The sequence below is a fragment of the Vitis vinifera genome, chromosome 9 (genome assembly GCF_030704535.1).
Source record: "Vitis vinifera cultivar Pinot Noir 40024 chromosome 9, ASM3070453v1".
Taxonomy (NCBI): Eukaryota; Viridiplantae; Streptophyta; class Magnoliopsida; order Vitales; family Vitaceae; genus Vitis; species Vitis vinifera.
The window spans coordinates 1,028,374-1,053,172 of NC_081813.1; the positions used below are offsets into that span (position 1 = coordinate 1,028,374).

General features: G+C 33.5%; 2 protein-coding genes and 1 non-coding gene across 6 annotated transcripts; 1 reads left to right on the forward strand and 2 right to left on the reverse strand.

Annotated features, from left to right (window-relative positions):
- The first annotated feature begins 5,407 nt into the window (after positions 1–5,407).
- Positions 5,408–6,897, forward strand: LOC104880291 (uncharacterized). Of its 4 annotated transcripts, XR_009466638.1 has the most exons (7): positions 5,408–5,521; positions 5,619–5,703; positions 5,783–5,860; positions 5,953–6,051; positions 6,177–6,501; positions 6,611–6,686; positions 6,773–6,897. XR_009466638.1 is itself a non-coding variant. In XM_059739810.1 (4 exons), the coding sequence occupies exons 2-4, from the start codon at positions 6,365–6,367 to the stop codon at positions 6,869–6,871; spliced, it is 312 nt and encodes a 103-aa protein (XP_059595793.1). In that variant the 5' UTR covers positions 5,408–5,521; positions 6,177–6,364; the 3' UTR covers positions 6,872–6,897. The 4 variants fall into 4 exon arrangements, 1 of the variants encoding a protein (XP_059595793.1); XR_009466636.1 differs by having other exon boundaries at positions 5,619–5,860; XR_009466637.1 differs by lacking the exon at positions 6,611–6,686 and having other exon boundaries at positions 5,619–5,860.
- Positions 6,898–7,279: 382 nt separating this feature from the next.
- Positions 7,280–7,373, reverse strand: LOC132254383 (small nucleolar RNA Z122). The gene has a single exon (XR_009466663.1). It is a non-coding gene; the product is annotated as a small nucleolar RNA Z122 (small nucleolar RNA).
- Positions 7,374–13,584: 6,211 nt separating this feature from the next.
- LOC100261798 (uncharacterized) lies at positions 13,585–15,007 on the reverse strand. The gene is made up of 2 exons (XM_010656580.1): positions 14,995–15,007; positions 13,585–14,921 (listed from the first exon to the last, which is right to left on the reverse strand). Exons 1-2 carry the CDS (start codon positions 15,005–15,007, stop codon positions 13,585–13,587), a joined length of 1,350 nt encoding a protein of 449 aa, XP_010654882.1.
- Positions 15,008–24,799: the final 9,792 nt, after the last annotated feature.

The window sequence follows — 24,799 nt, forward strand, 5'->3', positions numbered from 1 at the left end:
TGCATAATATTTAAATATGAAAATATATTCAACCTTCAAAATCATACCAAAATGAAATAGGGAGAATTACCCTTAAGGGTAGGCTGGGGAAAAAAATTACCAAGAAGGGTGGGTAAATTTGATAATTCTTCTGAAGGCCTGACATTTTTATTAGACCAATTTACCCTCAATTAAATTCTAAAATTATAATTTATAACGAATAAAAGAATTGAAAAAAAAAAAAAGACTATCGTTCCAATGTCTTCCCTTTCGCATCTTCTCGTCAAAGCTTCCCTTTCGCATGATCTGGGTGGCTGCATTTCCTACCCCTTTAGAAAAGCCTTGTCCTCAAGGCTAAAATAGAGGAAACTTTTGTTGCAACTTAAATGCATGCTCCCACGTTGCAACTTACAGAAAGGAATTTGACCATTGAACCAGCCATTGTGTCACCAGACGATTATTCCATTTGGATCTGCCTCTGGAAGTCCGCGGGAGACACCACTGGATCTCCAACAACATGGCGATCCTCCGATCCTAGATCCGATCTCACTGAATAATCCTTGGGAAGCACATCTGGAACCATGGGTGGAGGCGTTGGATCCTACAATTTCACGGGGGAGGGGGGGCGGAGCGAGCCCTTTATCCAACCCAAACAGAAAATCCGGATTGGTCTCGGAGGCCGCCGCCTGAGGTGAAGAACCTTCCAGAGGCTGGATCTGCACAAAAGCCCCACTAGTCCAAGGTAAAGTCCTCACAAAGCCTTCCAAATCCATCCCAATCCCCCAAAATATTTCATTTCAAAGCCCCCATATTTATATTTATGGCGTTTCCACCTTGAGATCAGAAGCAATACAAATCTTTATTTGTTACATTCTACTTATTTCATGCTTTGCCCTAGGTGTTTTGGGTTTGGGTCTGTTTGGTTGCTGAGAAAATTTAGGAAAAAAAGAAATAAACTTGGGGTTTAATTTTCAATTTTTGAGTGCAGGGAAAACGGAAATAAATTGGTTGCTGAAAAAATTTGGGAAAAAAAGAAATAAACTTGGGGTTTCATTTTCAATTTTTGAGTATAGGGAAACCCAAAAACGGAAATAAAAAAAGTCAACTCACCAGGGTTTTTCTTTTGTTTTGCTTTTCGTTTTCTCAGGAACCAAACGGTGGGCGATTGCAAGGCTTTTCTTTGGCCGAGAGTGGTTTTGTGCTTTGCTTGGGTGGTGGGAAAAAGGTAAGGAAAGAAAAGAAATTGATGTCTTAGAATATTGAGTTTCTCATTTTCTGGGACCTGGAAGTAATTGGCTCAGCCGAGATGTTTCATCTTCCAGGAAATGGAGACAATTATATACTTAATTGCCTTTCATTTGTTGCAAACTAAATTGAGGCCTAAGGTTAAATTGTTCTTGTCTCACTGAAATGGATTTAGCTAGCAAAATAGTTCCAGGACTTTATCTTTTGCTTAAACAATTTAGAAAATGAAAGAAATTTGGAGTCTTAGATTTTTCCTAGGGCATTGTTTGGTTACTGAGAAAACAATAAAGAGTAAAGAAAAGAAGAAAGAAAAATTGAAAGCACGTGTCCTCCGTTTTGGTTCCCACAAACCCACAATTTGACCACACAAAGTATTGTAAACAACTTCCTACAAAACATTAAAATTTCTTTAGAAGTTAGAACACATGGAAGCAAAAAAAAAAATGCAACACCTTTTCTTATTTATTTAGTGTTGTCGGCAATCAAATCTAAGTTATAGTTATATGGATTCCTAATACATATAGTTGGATGATATATATGAATTTTGATATAAGTGAAAACACGTAAACTCCCGAAAATTCTTAAAAAAGTAATACAAATTAAAAGTTAAAGCCTTCAATTTTTTTTTTTTAAAAAAATAACATAGAGATAATTTTGGCAAATGTTATTGGCTTACTGCATTAAAATTTCTTTAGAAGTTAGAACACGTGGAAGCAAAAAAAAAATGCAAGACCTTTTCTTATTTATTTAGTGTTGTCGGCAATCAAATCTAAGTTATAGTTATATGGATTCCTAATACATATAGTTGGATGATATATATGAATTTTGATATAAGTGAAAACACGTAAACTCCCGAAAATTCTTAAAAAAGTAATACAAATTAAAAGTTAAAGCCTTCAATTTTTTTTTAAAAAAAATAACACAAAGATAATTTTGGCAAATGTTATTGGCTTACCGCATTAAAATTTCTTTAGAAGTTAGAACACTTGGAAGCAAAAAAAAAAATGCAAGACCTTTTCTTATTTATTTAGTGTTGTCGGCAATCAAATGTAAGTTATAGTTATATGGATTCCTAATACATATAGTTGGATGATATATATGAATTTTGATATAAGTGAAAACACGTAAACTCCCGAAAACTCTTTAAAAAGTAATACAAATTAAAAGTTAAAGCCTTCAATTTTTTTTTAAAAAAAAATAACACAGAGATAATTTTGGCAAATGTTATTGGCTTACCGCATTAAAATTTCTTTAGAAGTTAGAACACGTGGAAGCAAAAAAAAAAATGCAAGACCTTTTCTTATTTATTTAGTGTTGTCGACAATCAAATGTAAGTTATAGTTATATGGATTCCTAATACATGTAGTTGGATGATATATATGAATTTTGATATAAGTGAAAACATGTAAACTCCCGAAAATTCTTAAAAAAGTAATACAAATTAAAAGTTAAAGCCTTCAATTTTTATTTTTTTAAAAAAACACAGAGATAATTTTGGCAAATGTTATTGGCTTACTGCATTATAATATTTTTTAAGCTTCCTGATTTCCTCATGCAGAAAAGGATAATGGAAAATAGTGCCATGGAAGGGCATAATATGCAATTACTAGTTAACTCAGAAATTTGGTCTTTAATTAATTATAATATTTGCATATTCTTTTCTTTTGTTTTATTCTAATTTGGGGGAATTATTACAGTCCCCGATTCTCATATTCGTATGACAATAGACCTTTTAAGTAGTGTGAATGGCTAAGGTTTAGGATTGTGTTTCCAATATTGTCTTAGGGTATATTGGACATTAATTTTTAATGCAAACAAAATATCATCTCTTTTTCTGCATTTCAATTCTTTCGAATTTAATATATATTCTTGGGAGCTGTCAGACACCATATTGGATGGCCAAGGGACATAGCATATGAAAAAATAAACATAAATATATTAAATTATATTGTAATATATTGTAACGTTAGTGTATTTGTATTGTAAGTATAATGCATTTATGTTGTACCTAGTTTGTATAAATTATATATGATTTAAAAGGTTAGCCATGATGAGCATTAACAATGTGTACATATTGGATTACCATCAAACAACTTAAATTTGTTATCCACTAATACAATGGCTCTGTGTGTTTTTAGTAGCATGTATGTAACTGTATTTGGGATCACTAATAGTAGTTAAACCAAAATAAATAAGGGTAGAATACAAATGCCCTACATTTACAATACAATTGCACTAGAAGTACAACATATTACAACATTACTTGATTCATTATACATTTAATTATGACAATTGATTATTTGATATAAATTCTATAGTGCAGTATGGAGTATAATACATGGATAAAAGGAAAAAAACAATACAATACAACCAGGTTTGAACATTCTTTTAATTAGTATTATTTTATTTTGACTATATTAATGTTTGACATTGTTGTTTAATTTGATTGTTTTAATTTTTATTTTATATTATCATTTATTTACTTTTATAGGAGGTCAAAATAAATAGTCGATGCTCCAGCAAAAAACTTAGACATCTACTTGATGAGCTAAGTGATGAAAAGAAGAGTACAATTCAACATATTGGCTTTGGTGGATTACTTCAGCTCTCTTCCACAGAGATAAGGGATAGCTTATGTAGATGGATAGTAGCTCATTTCAATATAGTCCACTGTAGGTTAGACATAGGATAAGAAAGGCAATTTCCAATAACTTGTTCTGATGTAGGTGAAATTCTGGGTATTCCATATATTGGTAGGAGGCTCCTACTTTCACCTACCAATAGGAATAATAGGATGGAAAACCTATCAAATCTTAGAGATAGGCTGATTTTAATGGAAGACATGGCCGAGTTCAAAAAATTGTTTATCTTCTTCTCATGTGCTACATTACTTGCTCCAACATCAAAGTTGGATGGTAGTCATGAGTTGTGGTGTACTTTGCTTGTTGGAGACTTTGACATCAATGTTAATTAGGGTCAATTTGTACTTGACACACTGGTTGCTGGAATTAGACATTTTCGATTGGGTAAAGGCTCATGGTTTACAGGTTGCCTTATTTTTTTACAGGTAGATACCTTTTTTTATTAAATGCTGAAGGTTTCCATATCATTTTCTATGTTTTAACAAGTCTTTTCTAAATAACATATTGATGTGTGGAATATTTGTGTTTCAGCTTTTTTATGTAAATAAATTTTACATTCCAACCATGTTGGTGCCACGTACCATCCCAATATGTGCAGCGTGGACTGATGACTTGATGAAGAAAAGGGTGCATGCAGAATTGCATGATTATGGTGATTTTGGACTAGCTGATGTAAGGGACAATTTTCTTTCAACATTTTCTTTTATTTTCATATTTGAAAAATAAATTTATAAAAATTATATATTCTTCTTTTTATTATTGTAGGTTCAAGAAGATGAAAGGAGGGAAGATGCACATGAAGACCCTGGTAATCCAGTAAATGAAGTTAAAGAAGTGACTACTGATGTGAGAACCTTCTACATCTATTCTTTTATTTAAAGAGAAAACCAAACACGTTATGCATAATAATATACATCTTTGACACTTTGTACCATTTTGTAGGAAATTATAGCAGAATATAATGCAGCGGAGAAACAAATTCACCAATTGCTTCGAACAATGAGAGGAGCAATTGATAAACTAGCAAAGCGGCAGAATACAAATAAAACCCCATCATTTTCTCATCAAAGCAGAAGTCATAATCAACCTCATATCAATGATTCTTTCCCATCACCACCACATGGTAGTACGATTTTTATAGCACTAGTCATTACAATTTTGTATTACTTTTAATTTAATTGCAAATGTTGTATAATTTTTTTTTTTTGGAAAAATTAATTTTGGTTATTATGCATTCTGAAATTAGCTTATGGATCGCCACTGAATGATCGTTTTGCTCATGGTGAAGATAATGCAGGCCCATCGACCTCACAACCAGCAGCGCAGCATAACAGTATACTTTCTGCTTCTTTATGTTTTAATATCAAAATAATAATGAGTATATAATAATGGCTAGTATTTCCTGTGCGTGTTATTTTCATTAATGAATTTTATTTTCTCTTATTTTCTATACATACAGTGGAGGATGAAGTTCAGATGAATGCTATTATTCCTTACGAGACTGGACATCCTCCAATACGTTCATATCGACTACATCGACATGCTACTGCCCTACAATCACCATACGTGGTACAACCGTCAATCAAATTTTCAGCGTCTTCATCTGTAGCAAAGCAAGTTTTGGCATATGCATTGGACGATACACGTGATGAAAGGTAAGGTTGAACTTAATTTAGTATAAACAAATACAATTAAGATAGGCAATTGAAATAATTAGTTTTAATTTCTAACATCATAATTATTTATGTGTAGCCAAATATTATGTTCCATGCACAATTTCTTCTTGACAAGGTTTGACTTGAAATGCTTGGGACCCGACAAATTGGTTGACAATAAGGTATTCATATTTAGTTATGTGAAGTTAGGATAAAATTACTCTAAAACTATATATCTAATTTTCATTAATTTACATGAAGGTTGTAACCATGCATTGTCGAATTTTGAATGGTATGGATAAAGAAAATAGGAAGCATTTCTTATCTCCAAACTTTGTGGTAAGATATGTTGTAAGAATTATAGATTGGTTTTCTTGTTTTACGTAGATTGTTTTAATCTAATGTATGGTTTGTAATTTTTTTTATTACAGTCTGATGTGGAAAACAAGAGGGGTTCCTTATCTCCAAAATACATATGTGACAATTTATGGAAATATTTCAAAAATACTCGGTTGTGCACATATGAACAGGTTTTATTTAGTTTAATAAAAGTACTTTGTAGTTGGATATTTTTAAGTATTGTGCAGAAAATACATGAACACAACTAATTTGATAAAATCATTGTTTTATTTTTTATTTTTTTTGTTCCTTTTAGTTGTTCATACCAATATGCAGGAAAAATCACTGGTATTTAATCATTTTGAATATTCATGCGAAAAGAATCGAGTTGTTGGATTCATTAATTGACGGAAGGAAAAAACGGATGGATGCCTTCATAGAGAAACTAGTAAATATAGTTATAGTCCAATTACTTATGTGAATCGTTGTCATTATTTTTTAAAGATGTCCATATTTATAATTGTATATTGTGTTAAGGTGAACGTTTTGTCAACTGTCATTGGGATTCAAGAAAGAAGACCATCAGTGGACATGACAGAATTTGAATTTGTTGTTCCAGAAGTTGTCCAACAATTGAATCCGTAAGTTGCAAGATTTGTATTCCTCTTTAACTATGGAAAGCAAATCAGGTTATAAAATTACTAATTTGATACCCAATTGACTTATAATTTCCTTAATTACTATTTGCAGAACGGATTGTGGCATATTTGTAATCAAGTTTATGCAATTATGGAGTAACGGTGGACTTTCTCGTGCAATTGCAAATGTATTATATTGTGGTGAATAAAATATATATTTTTTTTTATGATCGTGAATTTTTCTTAATATTATATTATATACTCTTTTGTACAGGACAAGGTCATAAAGTACAGGGAAAAACTCCTAACACAACTGATAATGTCTCCAGAAAATGAAGTCAGGGAAAATGTATACCAGGCTATGGATCAGTGATGTTGTAATTTTTTTGGTTTATAGTTGTTGATATTTTTTTATAGTTTAATGGAGTTCCATTTCCAAATTTACTAGTCTGATATTTTTTTACAGATTGGCTTACATCAACTAATTTGTTTGGAACTCATAGTTGCTACTATTTATTAATAATTATTGTTATGGCATCATTTGTTTGTGATCTTCAGAATTGTTGTAGGCATTGCACTGTCAACTCATCATTTCCCAAACTCCATGGTATCAAATTGATATCACACATTGATAACTCCAACGCATCAATGATAGGCCAATCTGGGATAACTTAGCTCAGCTACTTGGGTGATCAATTTTTTTTTTCTGCCAAAGCAGAATTGAAATAACAACATCAAGAACAAAACAAAAAGACTATCATATTTGTTGTACTTCACAAAGTTTGGGATCAGACTGACGTGCAAAAAATATTCAGCATGGCAAAAAAACCATTAAGCCTATGCTAACCTGTTTGAATCTCTCATCATTTCCCAAACTCCAAAATCTGAGATTGATTTCATAATTATATTGTCATACAATGAGAAATCTAACCCATAAAATAAACACACAATGAGGTCTATTATTATAACTCCAACAACATAAAATTGCACAATCACTGATTCATTGTAGTAATTTTTTTTCACTGTAGTAATAAACACACAATGAGGTCTATTATTTTATCTTATTTTAAAAAATTCCTATTAAACATATTACATTTTCAAGAAACCTATAAGAGAGTAATTTCAAGTATTTCAAAGTCTTTATAACTAAATGACAAAAGGTTTTACACTCTAGTTTTGCATGGTAAAAGCTACCATTTTGAGTCCATTTCAACGAAAAAAATTATTAAAAAAATAGAAAAATAAGAAATAGATTTTAATTTAATAAATTAAAAAATTAATATAATTTATTTTTACAGGCAAATAAGTTTATGAATAATTCTATTCTATAATGTTTTCAGATTGTTGCAATTTTTTTTTTAAAAAAAAAAAAATACAATAGCTCATTATCAAAGCTAAGAAGACATTTCTAATTTGAGGTTACAAAAAAAAAAAAAAAAAAAAATTATTGAACCATTATATATAAGAAATTGGTAATCAACCCATGAAATTGGACTTTATTTAGTCAAAAGATTGCATTGTTAGTTTATGTTGTAATTTATCATACAGTTAGTGTTTTTTTATCGTAATGTTAGTGAATTTATGTTGTAAATGTAATTAAAAATGTAGGCAAAATTGTGAACTATTATAATTAAAAATCTAATACAAGTCCACATAATGGAGATAAATAACCTATTACAAATAACTCCAAATACAAATACATCAAAGTACAATACAATTAAGCATTACATATATAATCCAAAACTTAATAGACATGAAGTAAGTGTATGATTAAGCAATTTTCAAACATAGAACAAAAAATAAAAGTAGTCCTACTACAATTACTTTCTGCATGAACTCAATTCTTGTTAAAATATGTTTAAAATCTTCATCCACGCCATACATTCTTCTTTGAACAACCTCTTCTGGTTCTTGGTAGGTGTTGCCATCACCATTTCCTTCCAGGAATGCCCATTTAAAGAAATGACAGTCATCTCTAGTATTTGCATATTGACAACAATAATATAACCTATTTGGGTTATCCTTTGATTCAGAGATTCTAACAGCCGCCCTCTGTCTGGGTGAACATTTACACATACAATTATGATAAAGTAGATATTCACCATTTCTAGTATTACCTCTTATATTTCTAAATGAAGCACTTGAAGATGCCATGATGTAACCTGTATTTCAATGGAAAACAAGTTAAACAAATGTAATGAACATGTACAAAGTCAATAATGATCTTCAAAATAACATTAAAAACATGGTTACAAACCACCCTAAATAATGATAAGATCATAAGTCTAAAATAGTGGCATATGTAATACAAACATCTTTTTCATGACAATCAAGTAAATAAGTAAGTTCCAAAACAAATTCTTACAGATTCTAATTTCATAAACCACACATATCATCACAATCAAAATAAGATAAAAAGTAGCATGTCACCATACAAGCATAACACTAGAATCATGGAGCGGGTAATGGATTTTTGCATGAAGCTCGATTATGGCCTGCAACTTGACATCGTGAACAGAAGATAAGCCTTTTTGAACAAAATTGAGACTCTATTTGACGGTGTCGAGGCCTTCCAGGTGGTCGTTTTGAGCATAGAGGTTTAAGTGAAGGATATAAGCGACCTTGAGCATCACGAACACATCCATCAGCATCAACTATAGGCATATTGTGATTTGGAATTGAATTGAAGTGTCCAGAATATATCAACTCTTGCATTGGAAGCTTGAAATATGAGTCAACATATTCATAAACATCTTGTTTCATCTGGCGTATTGTTGCACATGCATGCTCACAAGGTATTCCGGCCATTTGCCAAGCCTTACAAGTACATGTACGCTCTCTCAAATTCACGTCTACATATACTTTCATATCGAATACCTTAAACACACCACCAACATAGGGATATACAGGCAATGACCCACTCTTTATAATGTTATCCAACCACTTTTCCTCGGTCTTTGGGCCAATTGGAGCTTTCCAATTTTCTGTAGTACCCATATGATCACATGCTAGATGAGCAAACTTATCCATATTTGTCATTACTAAGTTGAAAACTGTGTAATGACGTTCCTCCTTCAGCCAAGCATTGAATGATTCAGCAAGATTAGTTGTCATCTTATCCCACTGTTTTTTAGCAAACTTTGACATTGCCCAATGTTGTGGACTGTTCTCTTCAACCCACTTTGCTAGGTCACTATTATATGTCTTTAATTTTTCCATGGCTACAACATAATCATCATCCAACCTAGCATACACAACATTATCAAGTAGCAACAATGCATCCATTTTACATTTTTTTCCCTTCATACTATGCTTCGTCACATAGCTACTAAAATTCTCTTTCACATAACGATAACAATATGCATGATTTTCTACTCCAAAAAGTTGAGAAACATTACGAAGGATTGCTTGATGCCTATCTGATATTATGACTACCTCTTTATCTTGAAGTATGCCCTTCAATTTCTGCAAAAACCATAGCCAATCCTCATAGTTTTCTGAACTTACAACACCAAATGCAATTGGGAACATGCCATCATCAGCATCATAAGCTGTTGTAGAAAATAAAGAGCCCCTATACGATCCACTCAAATGAGTTGAGTCAATTGCAATAACAGGTCAACAACCCATTAAAAACCCTTGAATTGAAAAAGAATGTGCAATGAACAATTGCCAAAAATGCCCATCTTGTCTGCTATATTCAACAATCGTCCCTGGATTAATGTCTACCAATCTTTGACATAACCATGGCAACAACATATATGAGTTTTCTGGAAGACCATATATTCTCTCTTTTGCCATTTCTTTGTATGTCCAAGCTTGCTTATAACTCACTGAAACACCATACCGACTCCTGAAGTCTTTGCAAATTTGACGGGGCAAATACTGAGGGGTTGCCCTTATTACTTGCTCTATGACACGAGCACCTCTCCTTCCCCGCATTGAAGGTTGGCTTGAACACTCAACATCTGCACAATGATTGTGTACATCAATGAAGATGTTAACCTTCAAAATTTTGGTTGTGCCTACTGAATTAGCAGTTATTCTCCAAGGGCACCCATCCACTAAACAACACACAGATATTCGCTTTGGAGAGTTCTTTTTGAATTTGCATTGAAATCTACCAACTAATGACATCGTATATAATGCATTTCTAAATTTATCTGCATTAGGAAAACTATGCCCACTCCCAATAATAGGTTGAGGACAAAGACTTAAATCATGTGGCATAACTTCAGTTTCTGCACATCTGGACATGAAGCCTTGAGAAAGTCCTAAATTAGACTCATTGTTTGCTTGACATGATGCAGTTGAATTGTGTGTTTCCTCCGTACTATTGTGACTGCATATTATAGCACACTCAGTAATTAATATTAAAAGCACTTTGCATCATGGAATTAATGACAACTAATACAAGATATATCACTTACCAATAATCATTTTGCACATTGACTATACCTCCTTCAACTTCTACTCTTCGAGTCCGTTTTAATAAATAAATACGAGCATAATCATAACTATGGGATAACATCATATGCATGTCCTCATCATCATCCAACTGTTGAAGTGCAGATGGATCAAACTCAAGGGTGTAATGAAATGTATATCCATTTGAATTAATATTCAACCGTTCACATGCCTTTAAAACAAATTCAGCATATGACATCCTTTGTCCAATGTACATGCCTTTTTGTTGTCCACCCTTGTATTGTATTTGTTTATCCTCCTTAGGTACAATCTCCCATTCTTCATGAAGGTAGCCATAAATGGAATTTTCCAAGTCCATTTACCAATTCAGAAGTACGTCTTCTTTCACCGATAATCAAATCAATCTATTTCACAATATTACAATCAATGAAAATTTTACAACGAATACAAAATAAACAAATGAAAATTATAATCAATTGAGACATATTTTATATAATAAATAACAATATTTGTTGTATATTATACATGTTAGGGATATGCCAAACAAAGAACCCATAATTGCCCAGTTTCATAAGAAATTTGACATTTTCAAAATTTTACCTTATCGTAATGTATCGTAATGTTATTGTATTTGTATTGTAATTGTAGTGTATTTTTATTATACCTCTATATTTTTATATAAAAAAAATTAATTTTATAGATTTTTTTTTTATCCATCATTGGATTATCATCAACAACTTCATGTATTGAAATTACAATAGTGTATTTTTGTTGTTGTTTTTTTTTTTATAATTTTGGCTTGCAAGGATGCTTTATGATAGGAATACAACATGATAGCCTAGAAATGCCAATTCAGTAAAAAATAATTCAATATTTTGTCATTTTGGTATATTGTAATGTATCATAATGTTAATGTTTTTTCATTGTAACTATATTGCATTTGTATTGTACTTATACTTTATAACTGAAATAATGGTTCTTTTACACAACCTTCAAACTACTAGGCATTCGACTCATCATACCAAAATAATACTTATACAAAAAGGTAACAAATTTATAACAAAAATATAGTGATCTTAATTACTCTTTAACAAATTCATAATAAAAGGCAAAATGGTCTCGTACAAAGGGGATTTCAGTTTTCAATGACAATCCAAATATGTTCATAAATACACAAACAAAGTGGTCCCAAACAAGCATGAAACAACTGAGAACATTTTTTCTTCAATCATGTCAAAAAGTCTTAACAACAAAACTAAAGTGCAAACCTGTTCAATGGAAATCAATAATAATCATATCAAACAACCCACCCAGAAAATAAATTAAAAATAAAAACACATCTTCAATATGACCAAAATAATATAAAAAAATTCAAAATAATAAATTTAAACAACATTTAAAAAAATGTAATTTCTTTCTCAAAACCTCATTCAATATTTCAGATCTAATATCTTACAGCTACATTGTTAAAATTATTAACTTTTCCTTCATTCAATCCGATTTTTAAATTATTTATTTATTTTTCCATAAACTGGCGTTTTTTTTGTATTAAAAAAAAAAAAACTGACCTTTAATGGATTTCTTGCTAGATTCACACAAAAAAAAAACAAGTTTTGTGTAAACAGTTGCAGAGAATGACCTGAAGTGCTGGACCTTTTTCCTTTCTCTTTTTTCTTCTACAACACTGACAAGCTCCAGGTAGGTTAAAGAAAACTCTTTTTTATTTTCTGTTGCTTTTCACTTATTAAGGGTAGTATTGGCATTTAAACAAAAGGAATTATCATAATTTTACCCTACCCTTTACAATAATTATCAAATTTACCCACCCTCATCAGTCATATTTTTCCCCAGCCTACCCTTAAGGGTAATTCTCCCAATGAAATATCAGCATCCGACTCCCGTGCTACCATTGATACTGTTTTTGGTACCATTTTCGGAACATTTTCACCTTCCAATATTTGGAATTGCTCACTTAAACCGAGGTGGGACATAAGAAGGCAGACATGAGTGAGTAGCTCCCCGCCTCGCCGGAGCTCCTGACCGTGTTGAATCCATCCACAATGACTGGCAGCATAGCACAACATCTCCACCCACACCTCACTTACCATCATCCATTTCTCTTCCACGCCCATCTCCATTTCCAATGATTTCAACGCTTTGGCAAGCCTACATGCCTCGAATAACACCGACTTGCTTTTATCTCCTTTCACATCTTTGGGCTCAACTTCCGTGTCAACTCCAAGCAACAATGTGGAAGCTTCAATTCTGTTAGATATGTTCTTGCTTCTTTGCTGGAAAAATCTTTTGGCCTCTGCATAAGTGTCTCGGAACCTAAACTCTCCTATCCCTTTTGGCAGCATAAATGGACACATGACTAGCAGATACAACATATACTCAGACAAGCATTTGCTTATTTCGCATCTTGACTTGAGATTGGTATCCGGCGATTTGTCCACATCACAAGGGTAACAGAGATCTGTAGCAATATGCCAAAGGAGGAGGCTGTGATCAAATTCCACATCAACTATACTCCAACCGAGTCTATCAAAAGACCCATTTTTTCTGGTCACATAATCACCTCTACGTTTGAGTAGCGACTTGAGATCCCTGACATCGTTTGTCATCTCTACGAGGCAGCTGAAGATGGGTTCCTTCATATCATAGACCTTCTCCCAAGTCATGTACCAGTATCTCCAAGAATCTGTTCATGTCAAAGAACCTGGGAACCTCATCAAACTTGGTTTCGTCTCTGAGGCAAGAATCGATAAAGTTGTTCTGTGCCATGCGTCTGGTCCATCTCTTGTCACTCGTTAGAACCGATCGAAAAGAGGTAATGGCTCGGCAAATGGAATCAGTCAGGAAGCACTTCTTACTGCTCAACCAGGCAATGGTCCAGTCAGACAAAATCAGCATAATGATAGCGTAAATCTCCAGAAAAATAGCTCCAAAGAGTAACGTGTAAGTAATGTTGATGTCAATGTTTGAGAACTGGTGCTTATGGATAAAGAAGAAGGCCGCTAAGGCAGAAATAGTGCACATGAAACTGGCAGTGCGGAGAAGAATGCCTAGTAGAGAATAAACCACTTTTGCCTTGGTGTAGAGCACATCATACAAGAAACTAAGCTCCATCTCTACCACTTTGAAGGCCTCTTCGAATGACAATTCCTTGATGATGCGCTCACTGGTTTGTTGGTCATCCAAGCTGAGGATGAGGTCTGCATATAGATGTCTGAATTGGTTCTTGAATAAGAAATAAGCTTTATAAATATATTTTCCACCCGGAATAGTAATGTCATCACCAACGGTAGATTGAAGTGGCTTTTCAACGATCTCTTCTTTCCTGATTCTAGCAACCTCCATTTTGTCCTTCCATGAACCATATTCCTTCATGACATCAGCATAATCAGGTCCAGGATCAGGAACTGAAAGCAAAGAATCTCTAAAGTGATTCTTGCTTGCAGACCTCAGAACCCAGGTCCTCTCTCCATACTTGATAATTCCAGCCACAACCATTGGAATGGACAGAAATGTGGGTGGAGTCCCTGCCCAAGACCTCAGAAGCACGTAAAAAGCCACCCCAACTTGGACAACCAGTCCAAGCAAGTGCCTTAACCACAACTCATTATCTTCTAAAGAGTAAGCGGTGATAGTATCCGGGCCACTAAGGTGCAAGAGAAGGAACGGTACCCAAAATGCCATGAGGGTATAGTTTGGATCCAGAAGTTTACCTTGCGAATCTCCTTGGCTTCTGGAGAGGGTACCAAGGGCTACTGTGGCCACCCAGTCTGCAGCCATGTATGCCGACCAAATCAGGATTCTGATCCAAGGTCTAAATGTGTACTTTCGTCGGTTGCTAAAGATGATGAGGACAATTTGTAGGAAGAGGCTGAATAGAACCATCAAGCGTATCTCCCCTTCATTCCAAAGTTTGCGTATGCTTTCTGGGAATGTCTGTATTGCTCGCCCCTTCTCCGTCAAGATCAAACTACTAGCAACTAAAATTCAAAAACATTAGAGCCAGAAATGAAGAATAAAAGATAGATTGTTGGAAAAATAATATCAACTTACATGTGACTAGCATTGTTACGTTGGGTGGTTTTGCACGCTAAGAAGTTAAGCGAAGCTCAACTACAACAGATTTTGGCAAGTAGTTTTTGACGTCATATTCCAATCTGACTGCCTCACCTTGTGCCCATATATATAAGGGAAAAGTAGAGAGAATCACAAGTGTAGGACATGGTGTGACACTCGCATAAAAAAAAGGGCATCATATGCAACTACATGTTATTTTTATTCTTTTTCTAATTCATGAAGCATTTTAGTTAAAAAGATTCAATTAATGTATTTATTTATCTAAGCTAAATCATTTTTTTCTTTTTCAATTAAATTTAAATTTTTGAATCAATTTAGTTACAATTTAATTTTTGTGCATATATATATATATATATATATATATTTCAACTTGACTAGTTAGTGAATTGTATGTATATACCAAATTTTCGAATCAAGCGAAGTTTGAGTTTACCAAAATAGAAAAATATCAAATTTTCCATAAAGTAATGAAGGAAATCAATGGACAAAAGAGGGGGGGGGGGGGGGAGAGCAAAAAATATATACAATTTAAGCTGTTAAACGAACTCAATATTCTCCGAGTCAATCCATGCAATCCAACGTCTCATGAATTTTAAACAATTTCTCAGAAGAATAAACAAATGAAGCATAATTAAAAAGAAGAAGAAGAAGAAAGAATCGGTTTGAAAGCAAAACAAGAAGGGGAATATACCAGAGAGTATGACGGTGGGGGCTCGGTTGGAGCTGTTCACAGAGTTCAGCTCATGAAGGTGGGAGTAGTGTGCTGGTGAGAAGGTGATGGCTGGAGATGGAGGCCGAGGGAAGTGAGAATGGTGACTTTGTGACTCTTGAATGGGTTGCAGTAGTGGTTTTAAACCAGAGAAAAAACCAGAAAAGAAAAAGAAAACAGAAGAAGAGACAGAGGAGCAAGACTGAGAGAATCGTCTTGTTGGCCGGCCGGAGCGTGTGGCTATAGCAATAACTCAAAGAAAGGAATCCATTTCTTTTTCATTTTCCTTTCTATCTCTTTTTTGTCGCCATTAATCAATTTTCTGTCAATAACTGGCAACAGTGCTTCTCAAATATTCAACTATGGAAACTTACAAGACTAAGAGTAATAGGAAGAAGATTAGATTCAGGCGAACTGATGTAACAGTGGAGGTCAGTCAACAGCGGTGGGGTGTTGGGGATTGATGTGAAGTAGAGGTTCGGGATGTTAAGTCTTGGGATAATGCAATGTTGAATGCATAAAAAGGTTTTACCACCCTACATTAATAATCAATTCGCTTAAAAATGAGATGGCGATATAAAGCCCTGAGCTTAGCAAGTGGTCTCAAGTTACGGATTCAAGTCACCAAAATAATGAAATGGGGGGTGATGGTTTTTTGGAATAGACGGTGGAGAGCATATTGAAGTTGGTGGGGGTGGTGTGTATTTGGAAGATGTGATGTTGTTATTAAGGTTTTTTTAAAGCTTATAAGAGAGTAGAAACATGGGTTTCTTAGTTTTTTCTTTGGGGTATTAACTTATTCCTTTGCATATGTCATGGTGATGGAGATCTGCCAAGCTTGATTGGAGATGGTGAAGGGCGGCTTTGAAAGTTGGAGACAGTGATGGGTTGGGTTGAGTTCGAATTTTCAAGAGACGGCAATCTGCTTCACCAATTAAATATTTAAGCTTTTGTCACTTGTCAGCTTCCTTCCCTGTTTTCTTGGAATCTTCTCCTTCCTCTGTTTTGCTTGCATTTCATTTTTTGGGCAGAGTCATCTAGTAACTACAATAGCACTTACACCCACTTTTTCATTTAAAATAAAATAAAATTCAATCTTAAAAATTTTATATGCAATTTAGATCAATGAGTAATAATTTATCATATATTAGTAAAATTGTCATTAAAAAAGATTGGTATGATTAAGTGTTTGTTTTTTTACTTAACATTAACATTAAGTATTAAGTTATTTGTTTTTATAATATTTTATTTTTATTAAACATTAAAAAATTTTAAAAAAAATCAACATATTATTTTTTTCATTTAGAGTTAATTAAAAAACAAACAATTTAAAGTCTGAAAGCAAATTACTTTTAGCAAAAAGCTAAAAAAACAAACACTCTCTTAAGTGATAAGTTGTTTTTTGTCCTCATTTGTTCTCTTATTTTGGAAGTAAATTTAGAATTTATTAAATGAATTCTTACAAATAAAACAAATCAAATATTATAAAAATCGATTGATTTGATAAGAAATGAATTTCAAATGTATCCACAAAGTTCCAAAATCAAAACTGAGATGTAACTACATGATGTCTGTGACTCATCCAATTCTCAATAAATTTATAATTTTAAAAAATTGTATTATAAAAATCCAAAGATTAAAGAATTAATCTAAATAATCAAACATTCAATTCAATCACAAATTCATAAATTTAAAAATGTATCACATAAAAATCACTAAGTAATTACTACAACTTAATCTAGAAAATTTTCAACACTTTGTTAGTAATCATACATAATCTAGACATATAATCATTAAAATCTTAATGGTTATTTTTAGCATATAAAAATAAATAAATTTAACATTTAATTTTCAAATATATTAAATTACTACTTTTTTTAAATGATTAGTTTTCAAAATACCTTCATTTCAGTTGTATAAAATAAGAAATATAATTATTAATATCATTATGGGGTGTTTTTAGCATATAAAAATAAACAAATTTGACATTTAATAACATTCAAATATTAATAAAATAAAAAAACTTTAGTGCCTAACGATATTTAAATATATAAAAGGTGTAATATTCAAAGTATCCTGAGGACTTTCCTCGATATTTTCAAAGCTGGATTGGTCATTGAGTCATAAATGTCACCCCATCATGTAGAATAATATCAACTCGATGTCATAAATATATGATTTTATATTTTATTAAAATAATTATAAGAAATTATATATATATATATATATGTAAAATTATAATTATAAAACTTAATAATATTTCCTCTTTTTATATTTAATATCATTATATTAAATCACGGTAAAAATGAATATAAATATATTAAAAATATTATTAAATAAAATATTTATAATATTTAAGAGTAAAAATACATTGATGGAAAAAAATTTATTATTTAATTTTATTTAAGCGTCAAAAGTTATATACTTGTTATTTTATACTTTTAAAAATGTGGTATAACTTATGGAACAATTTCACCTTCCAATACTTGGAATTACTCGGTTAAGCCAAGGTGAGACATAAGAAGGCAGACATGAGTGAGTAGCTCCCCGCCTCGCCGGAGTTGCTGACGGTGGTGGAGTAGTTGACGGTGTTGAATCCATCCACAATGACTAGCAGCATAGCACAACATCTCCATCCACACGCCACTTATCATCTCCCATTTCTCTCCTGCAGCATCTATTTCCAATGATTCCAACATTTTGGCAAGCCTACATGCCTCAAATAACACCGACTTGCTTTTATCTTCTTTCGCATCTCTGGGCTCAACTTCCGTGTCAAATTCAAGCAACAATTTGCAAGCTTAATTTCTGTTAGATATGGAGTTGCTTCTTTCCTGAAAAGATCTTTTGGCCTCTGAACAAATGTCTCGGAACCGAAACTCCCCTATTCCTTTTGGCAGCATAAATGGGCACATGACTAATAGATACAGCATATACTCAGACAAGCATTTGCTTATTTTGCATCTTGACTTGAGATTGGTATCTGGGGATTTGTCGACATCACAAGGATAATAGGAATCTGTAGCGATATGCCAGAGGAGGATGCTGTGATCAAATTCCACATCAATTATGATAGGAAAAACTTGGATACAATGGAAAAAAGAAACACTCTCAAACACTCTCTTGATACAATAAAACTCTCAAAGTTATAAAATAAGAACAAGAAGAAGAAGAACACAAGAAAGGCTCAAACAAGTTCTTGGAACTTTGTCCAAAGACTCTATTTCCTCCCACCACTAGAAATCTTTAGGGAACTAATGGAAATAGTCTTGGGATTGATCAAGCCTTTTCACTTTTCTACATAAGATTTCAAAAAGAAGAAAATTCATATAAAGCACTCTTAGGGTTTGAAAAAAGGTTACAAGGATGAGAAAAACCCATTGTCTTCCTCAATCTCTTCATCTTTGTAACATTCAAAAATTAAATCATATGTTTAATTCACACATTAAACATGATTTAATCTCAAATGTGTAACTCTCTTACACTTAACCTCTTAAGTTTATAAAGTTACAAAGATGAGAAGACTCATTGTCTTCCTCAACCTTTCAAGTTTTGTAACATTTCAAAACTTAATCATGTGTTTAATTCACACATTAAAAGTGTAACCCTTCTTACACTTTATTTTTCAAAAGTGTAACTCTTCTTACACTTTATTTTTAACCAACAATATATATATTTATATAAATATAACAATCCCCCACTTGGTTAAAAATAAACATCAACCCTTATAACCTTAACAGTGAAAATGCATAAAATAAAATATCTTTCGATTTGAATTTTACCTTAGTGTAATTGTCACAAAGCTCCGTTGAAATCCTAGGTTGCTTGTAGCATTGAATCAGTTATTCCTTGTAACGAAACCGGTAACAACACACACACTTCCACTAACCACACGAGTGCCCATTATTTTCTTGCTTAGCACTTTTATGGCCATATGCTCAATCCATTCATGAACTTTCTTGAAAGAAACTCCAACTCTCATGAGAGGCGGCACCACCCCTAAGTTCACATAGGTGAAATTCTTCCAGCATCCTTGTTACCTTTAAGATGCTTGTCACACATAGACTGAATTTCATTAAAAGCTTTAAGCTTAACCCTCCAACGGTAACAACCAGCATTAATCATCACAGATGGAACTCACATGTTCTAATGCTGCCATAACCCACTTATCAATGATTTGTTTTTACCTATTGAACTTAAGACTAGTCATTTCGTAGTATTAAGTTAGGTTACCATCATTGGTGAATTTTATTTAAGGAGTTTTAGTCTCATCCCTCTAGATGTTATCCTTACTAAATCTCTTGTAAGAGGTTTAGTAAAAGGATCCGCCAAGTTTCCACTTGACCTCACAAATGAGATTGAGATGATTCCATATTGAATCAATTGTCTTACATACTCATGTCTAATGCTTATATGTCTAGACTTCCCATTGTACACTCCACTGTACACACGAGCTAGAGTGGCTTGACTGTCACAATGTATCGACACTGTTGACACATTATTTGCAGTAAAAGGGATGTCCATCATGAGATCCCTAAGCCACTCAGCTTCTTTTCCAGTTGCAGCTAGAGCTATAAACTCTGCCTCCATGGTTGAGTGTGATATACAAGTCTGTTTCTTGGATCCCCAAGAGACAGCCCCACCACCGAGTGTAAACACCCAACCTGTGGTAGATAAATTATCTCCCACACTCGATGACTGTCACAATGTATCGACACTATTGACACATTATTTGCAGTAAAATGGATGTCCATCATGAGATCCCTAAGCCACTCAGCTTCTTTTCCAGTTGCAGCTAGAGCTATAAACTCTGCCTCCATGGTTGAGTGTGATATACAAGTCTGTTTCTTGGATCCCCAAGAAACAGCCCCACCACCGAGTGTAAACACCCAACCTGTGGTAGATAAATTATCTCCCACACTCGATATCCAGCTTGCATCTGAATACCCTTCAAGTATAGCAGGAAGCTTTGAATATTGGAGGCTTAGTTCTTTGGTATTCTTTAGGTAACCAAGAACTCTACCAATAGCTTTCCAATGTTCCACGCTTGGATTGCTAATAAACCTACTTAGTTTACTAACTGCAGATGAAATGTCAGCCCTAGTACACTGAGCAGCATACATAAGACTTCCAATTGCACTTGCATACTCAAGTTGAGCCACCGATCTACCATCATTCTTTTCAAGTTTTATACTTGAATCAAATGGAGTATTAGCATCTTTAATCTTGAGATGACTAAATTTGCTAACTACTTTCTCAATATAGTGGGTTTGGTTCAAAGCATAACCTCTACTATTTCTTTTTACTTTGATACCCAATATAGTATCAACTTCTCCAAGATCTTTCATCTTGAAGGTTGAGGATAGAAACCTTTTCGTTTCTATTATTCCTTTCATGTCATCACTCAAGATTAACATGTCATCCACATATAGACACACTATGACCATATAGTCATCACAAGTCTTAGAATATAAGCACTTGTCCACATTGTTGTGTCTAAATCCATCCGAAAGAATAGCATGATCAAATTTTTCGTGCCATTGTTTGGGAGCTTGTTTTAAACCATATAATGATTTGACAAGCTTACACACTTTGTTTTCATTCCCCAGTAGAACAAAACCTTCCGGTTGTTCCATGTAGACCTCCTCATTGAGATCCCCATTCAAGAATGCCGTTTTCACAACCATTTGATGAACAAATAGATTATGAATTGATGCCAAAGCAAACAATATCCTAATCGATGTTGTTCTAGCCACCGGCGCATAGGTATCAAAATAATCAATACCTTCTCTTTGTTTAAACCCCTTAGCTACTAATCTAGCCTTAAAGGTTTGAATCATGCCATCGGTGTGATATTTCCTTCGAAATACCCACTTGCACCCTATTGGTTTAGATCCTGGTGGAAGGTCTACCAATTCGCATGTTTGGTTGGACATAATAGAATCCATTTCATCATTGATAGCCTCTTTCCAAAAAGCAACATCTCTAGAAGCCATAGCTTCTTTGTATGTTTTGGGATCCTCCTCTATTTGAAGTACTATAGAAATTTTTCTTATAATATCTTCTTTATTTCCTTCTACTAAGTAAAAGGAAATTCTTTGAGAGTCAATCTCATCCGATCCCAACACTTTCTCTTTTTTAGCTCTTTGGCTTTTCCGAGGCACAATGGGTTGCTCAACAACCTTTGAAGGTGTCTCCTCTTGAGACTCTCCAACACTAGTAGGTACTTGAGAATTGCTATCACTCAACAAATTCTCAAAGAACTCTACCTCTCTTGATTCAATTATCACATTAGACTCCAAGTCTAATAGCCTATAAGCTTTGTTATTTGAGGCATAGCCTACAAATGCACACTTAATGGTTCTTGGACCCAATTTTGTTTTATTTGGATCCATTTTCTTGCAATAAGCAAGACACCCCCACACTTTGAAGTAACCTATATTAGGCTTCCTTCCTTTCCATAACTCATATGGAGATATCTCATTTTTCTTCATAGGAATTCTATTCAAAATATGGCAAGCAGTCAACAAAGCTTCACCCCACAAATTGAAATTCAATTTAGCATGCAATAACATAGCATTCACCATTTCCAAGAATGTTCTATTCTTTCTCTCCGCTATGCCATTGTGTTGAGGTGTATAGGGTGCGGTGCACTCATGTATTATGCCATATTCTTCACAAAAAGAATTGAATTCACTAGAGAAATATTCACCACCTCTATCACTTCTAAGCACCTTAATATTTTTTCCTAGTTGATTTTCAACTTCGGCTTTGTAAACTTTAAAGGCATTGAAAGTTTCACTTTTGTTTTTCAACAAAAACACATAGGTAAATCTAGAACAATCATCTATGAATGTAAGAAAATACCTATTTCCACCTCTTGTTAACATGTCATTAAGTTCACAAAGATCACTATGTATTAAATCAAGCAAATTAGATGATCTCTCAACACTATGAAAAGTCTTTTTAATCATCTTTGATTTAACACATATTTCACACTTTTCAAATTTCTTGGTATCACAAGCAATCAAACCACATTTCACAATCCTTTTAATAGTGCTTAAACCAACATGTGCAAGCCTATTATGCCACAAAAATAAAGAATTTGAATCACACATATAAGCAGAAGTAGACGTCATTTTATTGATATTGTCATTAGTACTAAGTTTGATCATCCCATCACAAGAATACCCCTTTCCCACAAAGTTCCCTGATTTGGATAAAATTAGCTTACCGGATTCAAACACAGCTTTGATACCCGATTTGCCAAGCAAATCCCCACTAACCAAATTTTTTTTCATATCGGGGACATACAATACATTTATAAGGGTAACCTTTTTGCCGGAGGTAAAAACAACTTCAATAGTGCCCTTGCCAAGCACCTTGGATCTTCCTTCATTGCCCATTTGAACCTCTTGATCTCCCTTTGCATCTTCAAAGGTCTTGAAAAGAGATTTGTCATAGGTAACATGAATTGTGGCACAAGTATCATACCACCATCCTTGCACCTTTCCTTGGACAACGCACACATCGCTTAGTGTTGCAATGATCTCCTCATCAATTGCATTCACCACAGCCCCTTTTTGGTCTTTTCGGTACCTACACTCCCTAGCATAATGCCTGGGTTTTCCACACACAAAACAAGGACCTTTCTTGCCCTTAAATTGCTCTTGATTTTTCTTGGGGCTCATATAATTTCCGGAATTTCTTTTGTTATTTTTACCTCTAGGATGATTGGCCTTTGAAACCGCATTGGCTTTGTTAGTCCCACCATTGGACTCTTCCACCATTTTGTCTCTTGATCTCGATTCTTCCTCAATGAGAAGATGTTTTTGAATCTCTTCCAAGGAGTAATCTTCACTCTTGTGGAGAATCCTCTTCCGGTAACCTTTCCAACTTGATGGTAATTTAGCCACAATAGCACCAACTTGGAAGGCCTCTGGAAGTTCAATTTTGAGAACTTTCAACTTATTCACAATTACTTGCAACTCATGAATTTGTGGTAAGAGAGGCTTTTCATCAAAAAATTTGAAATCTATGTATTGAGAAATGAGAAACTTTTTGGTACCTTCTTCCTCGGCTTTGTACTTGTTTTCAAGAGCCTCCCAAATCTCCCTCGCGGAATAGGTGTTGGTGTAGAGATCATATAGCCTATCGGATAAGGCGTTCAAAATATGACCCCTACATATGAGCTCATCCTCCTCCCTCTTCTTCCTTGCCACCACCACTTGAGGTGTGTCATTTTCCTTTGGTTCCGGTAATGGTGCCAAGGTAGGATCAAGGATGTAGAAAATCTTGAGTGCTGTAAGAAGGAATCTTACCTTGTCTTACCACCTAGTGAAGTTGGAACCATCAAAACGATCCAACCTCACAAGGTCTTGGTTCATAATCTTGATAGTCTCTCCTTCCATTGAAGATTAGAGTCTTTGATTGATAGGAAAAACTTGGATACAATGGAAAAAAAAAACACTCTCAAACACTCTCTTGATACAATAAAACTCTCAAAGTTACAAAATAAGAACAAGAAGAAGAAGAACACAAGAAAGGCTCAAACAAGTTCTTGGAACTTTGTCCAAAGACTCTATTTCCTCCCACCACTAGAAATCTTTAGGGAACTAATGGAAATAGTCTTGGGATTGATCAAGCCTTTTCACTTTTCTACATAAGATTTCAAAAAGAAGAAAAGTCATATAAAGCACTCTTAGGGTTTGAAAAAAGGTTACAAGGATGAGAAAAACCCATTGTCTTCCTCAATCTCTTCATCTTTGTAACATTCAAAAATTAAATCGTATGTTTAATTCACACATTAAACATGATTTAATCTCAAATGTGTAACTCTCTTACACTTAACCTCTTAAGTTTATAAAGTTACAAAGATAAGAAGACTCATTGTCTTCCTCAACCTTTCAAGTTTTGTAACATTTCAAAACTTAATCATATGTTTAATTCACACATTAAAAGTGTAACCCTTCTTACACTTTATTTTTCAAAAGTGTAACTCTTCTTACACTTTATTTTTAACCAACAATATATATATATATTTATATAAATATAACAAATTATACTCCAACG

Excerpts from the sequence above, each read along its gene's own strand:
- LOC104880291 (XM_059739810.1), top strand. The coding sequence starts at position 6,365 with ATGTCCATATTTATAATTGTATATTGTGTTAAGGTGAACGTTTTGTCA. Across the intron at positions 6,502-6,610 it reads GTTGTCCAACAATTGAATCC|AACGGATTGTGGCATATTTG; the intron begins GTAAGTTGCAAG and ends TACTATTTGCAG. Across the intron at positions 6,687-6,772 it reads TTTCTCGTGCAATTGCAAAT|GACAAGGTCATAAAGTACAG; the intron begins GTATTATATTGT and ends TCTTTTGTACAG.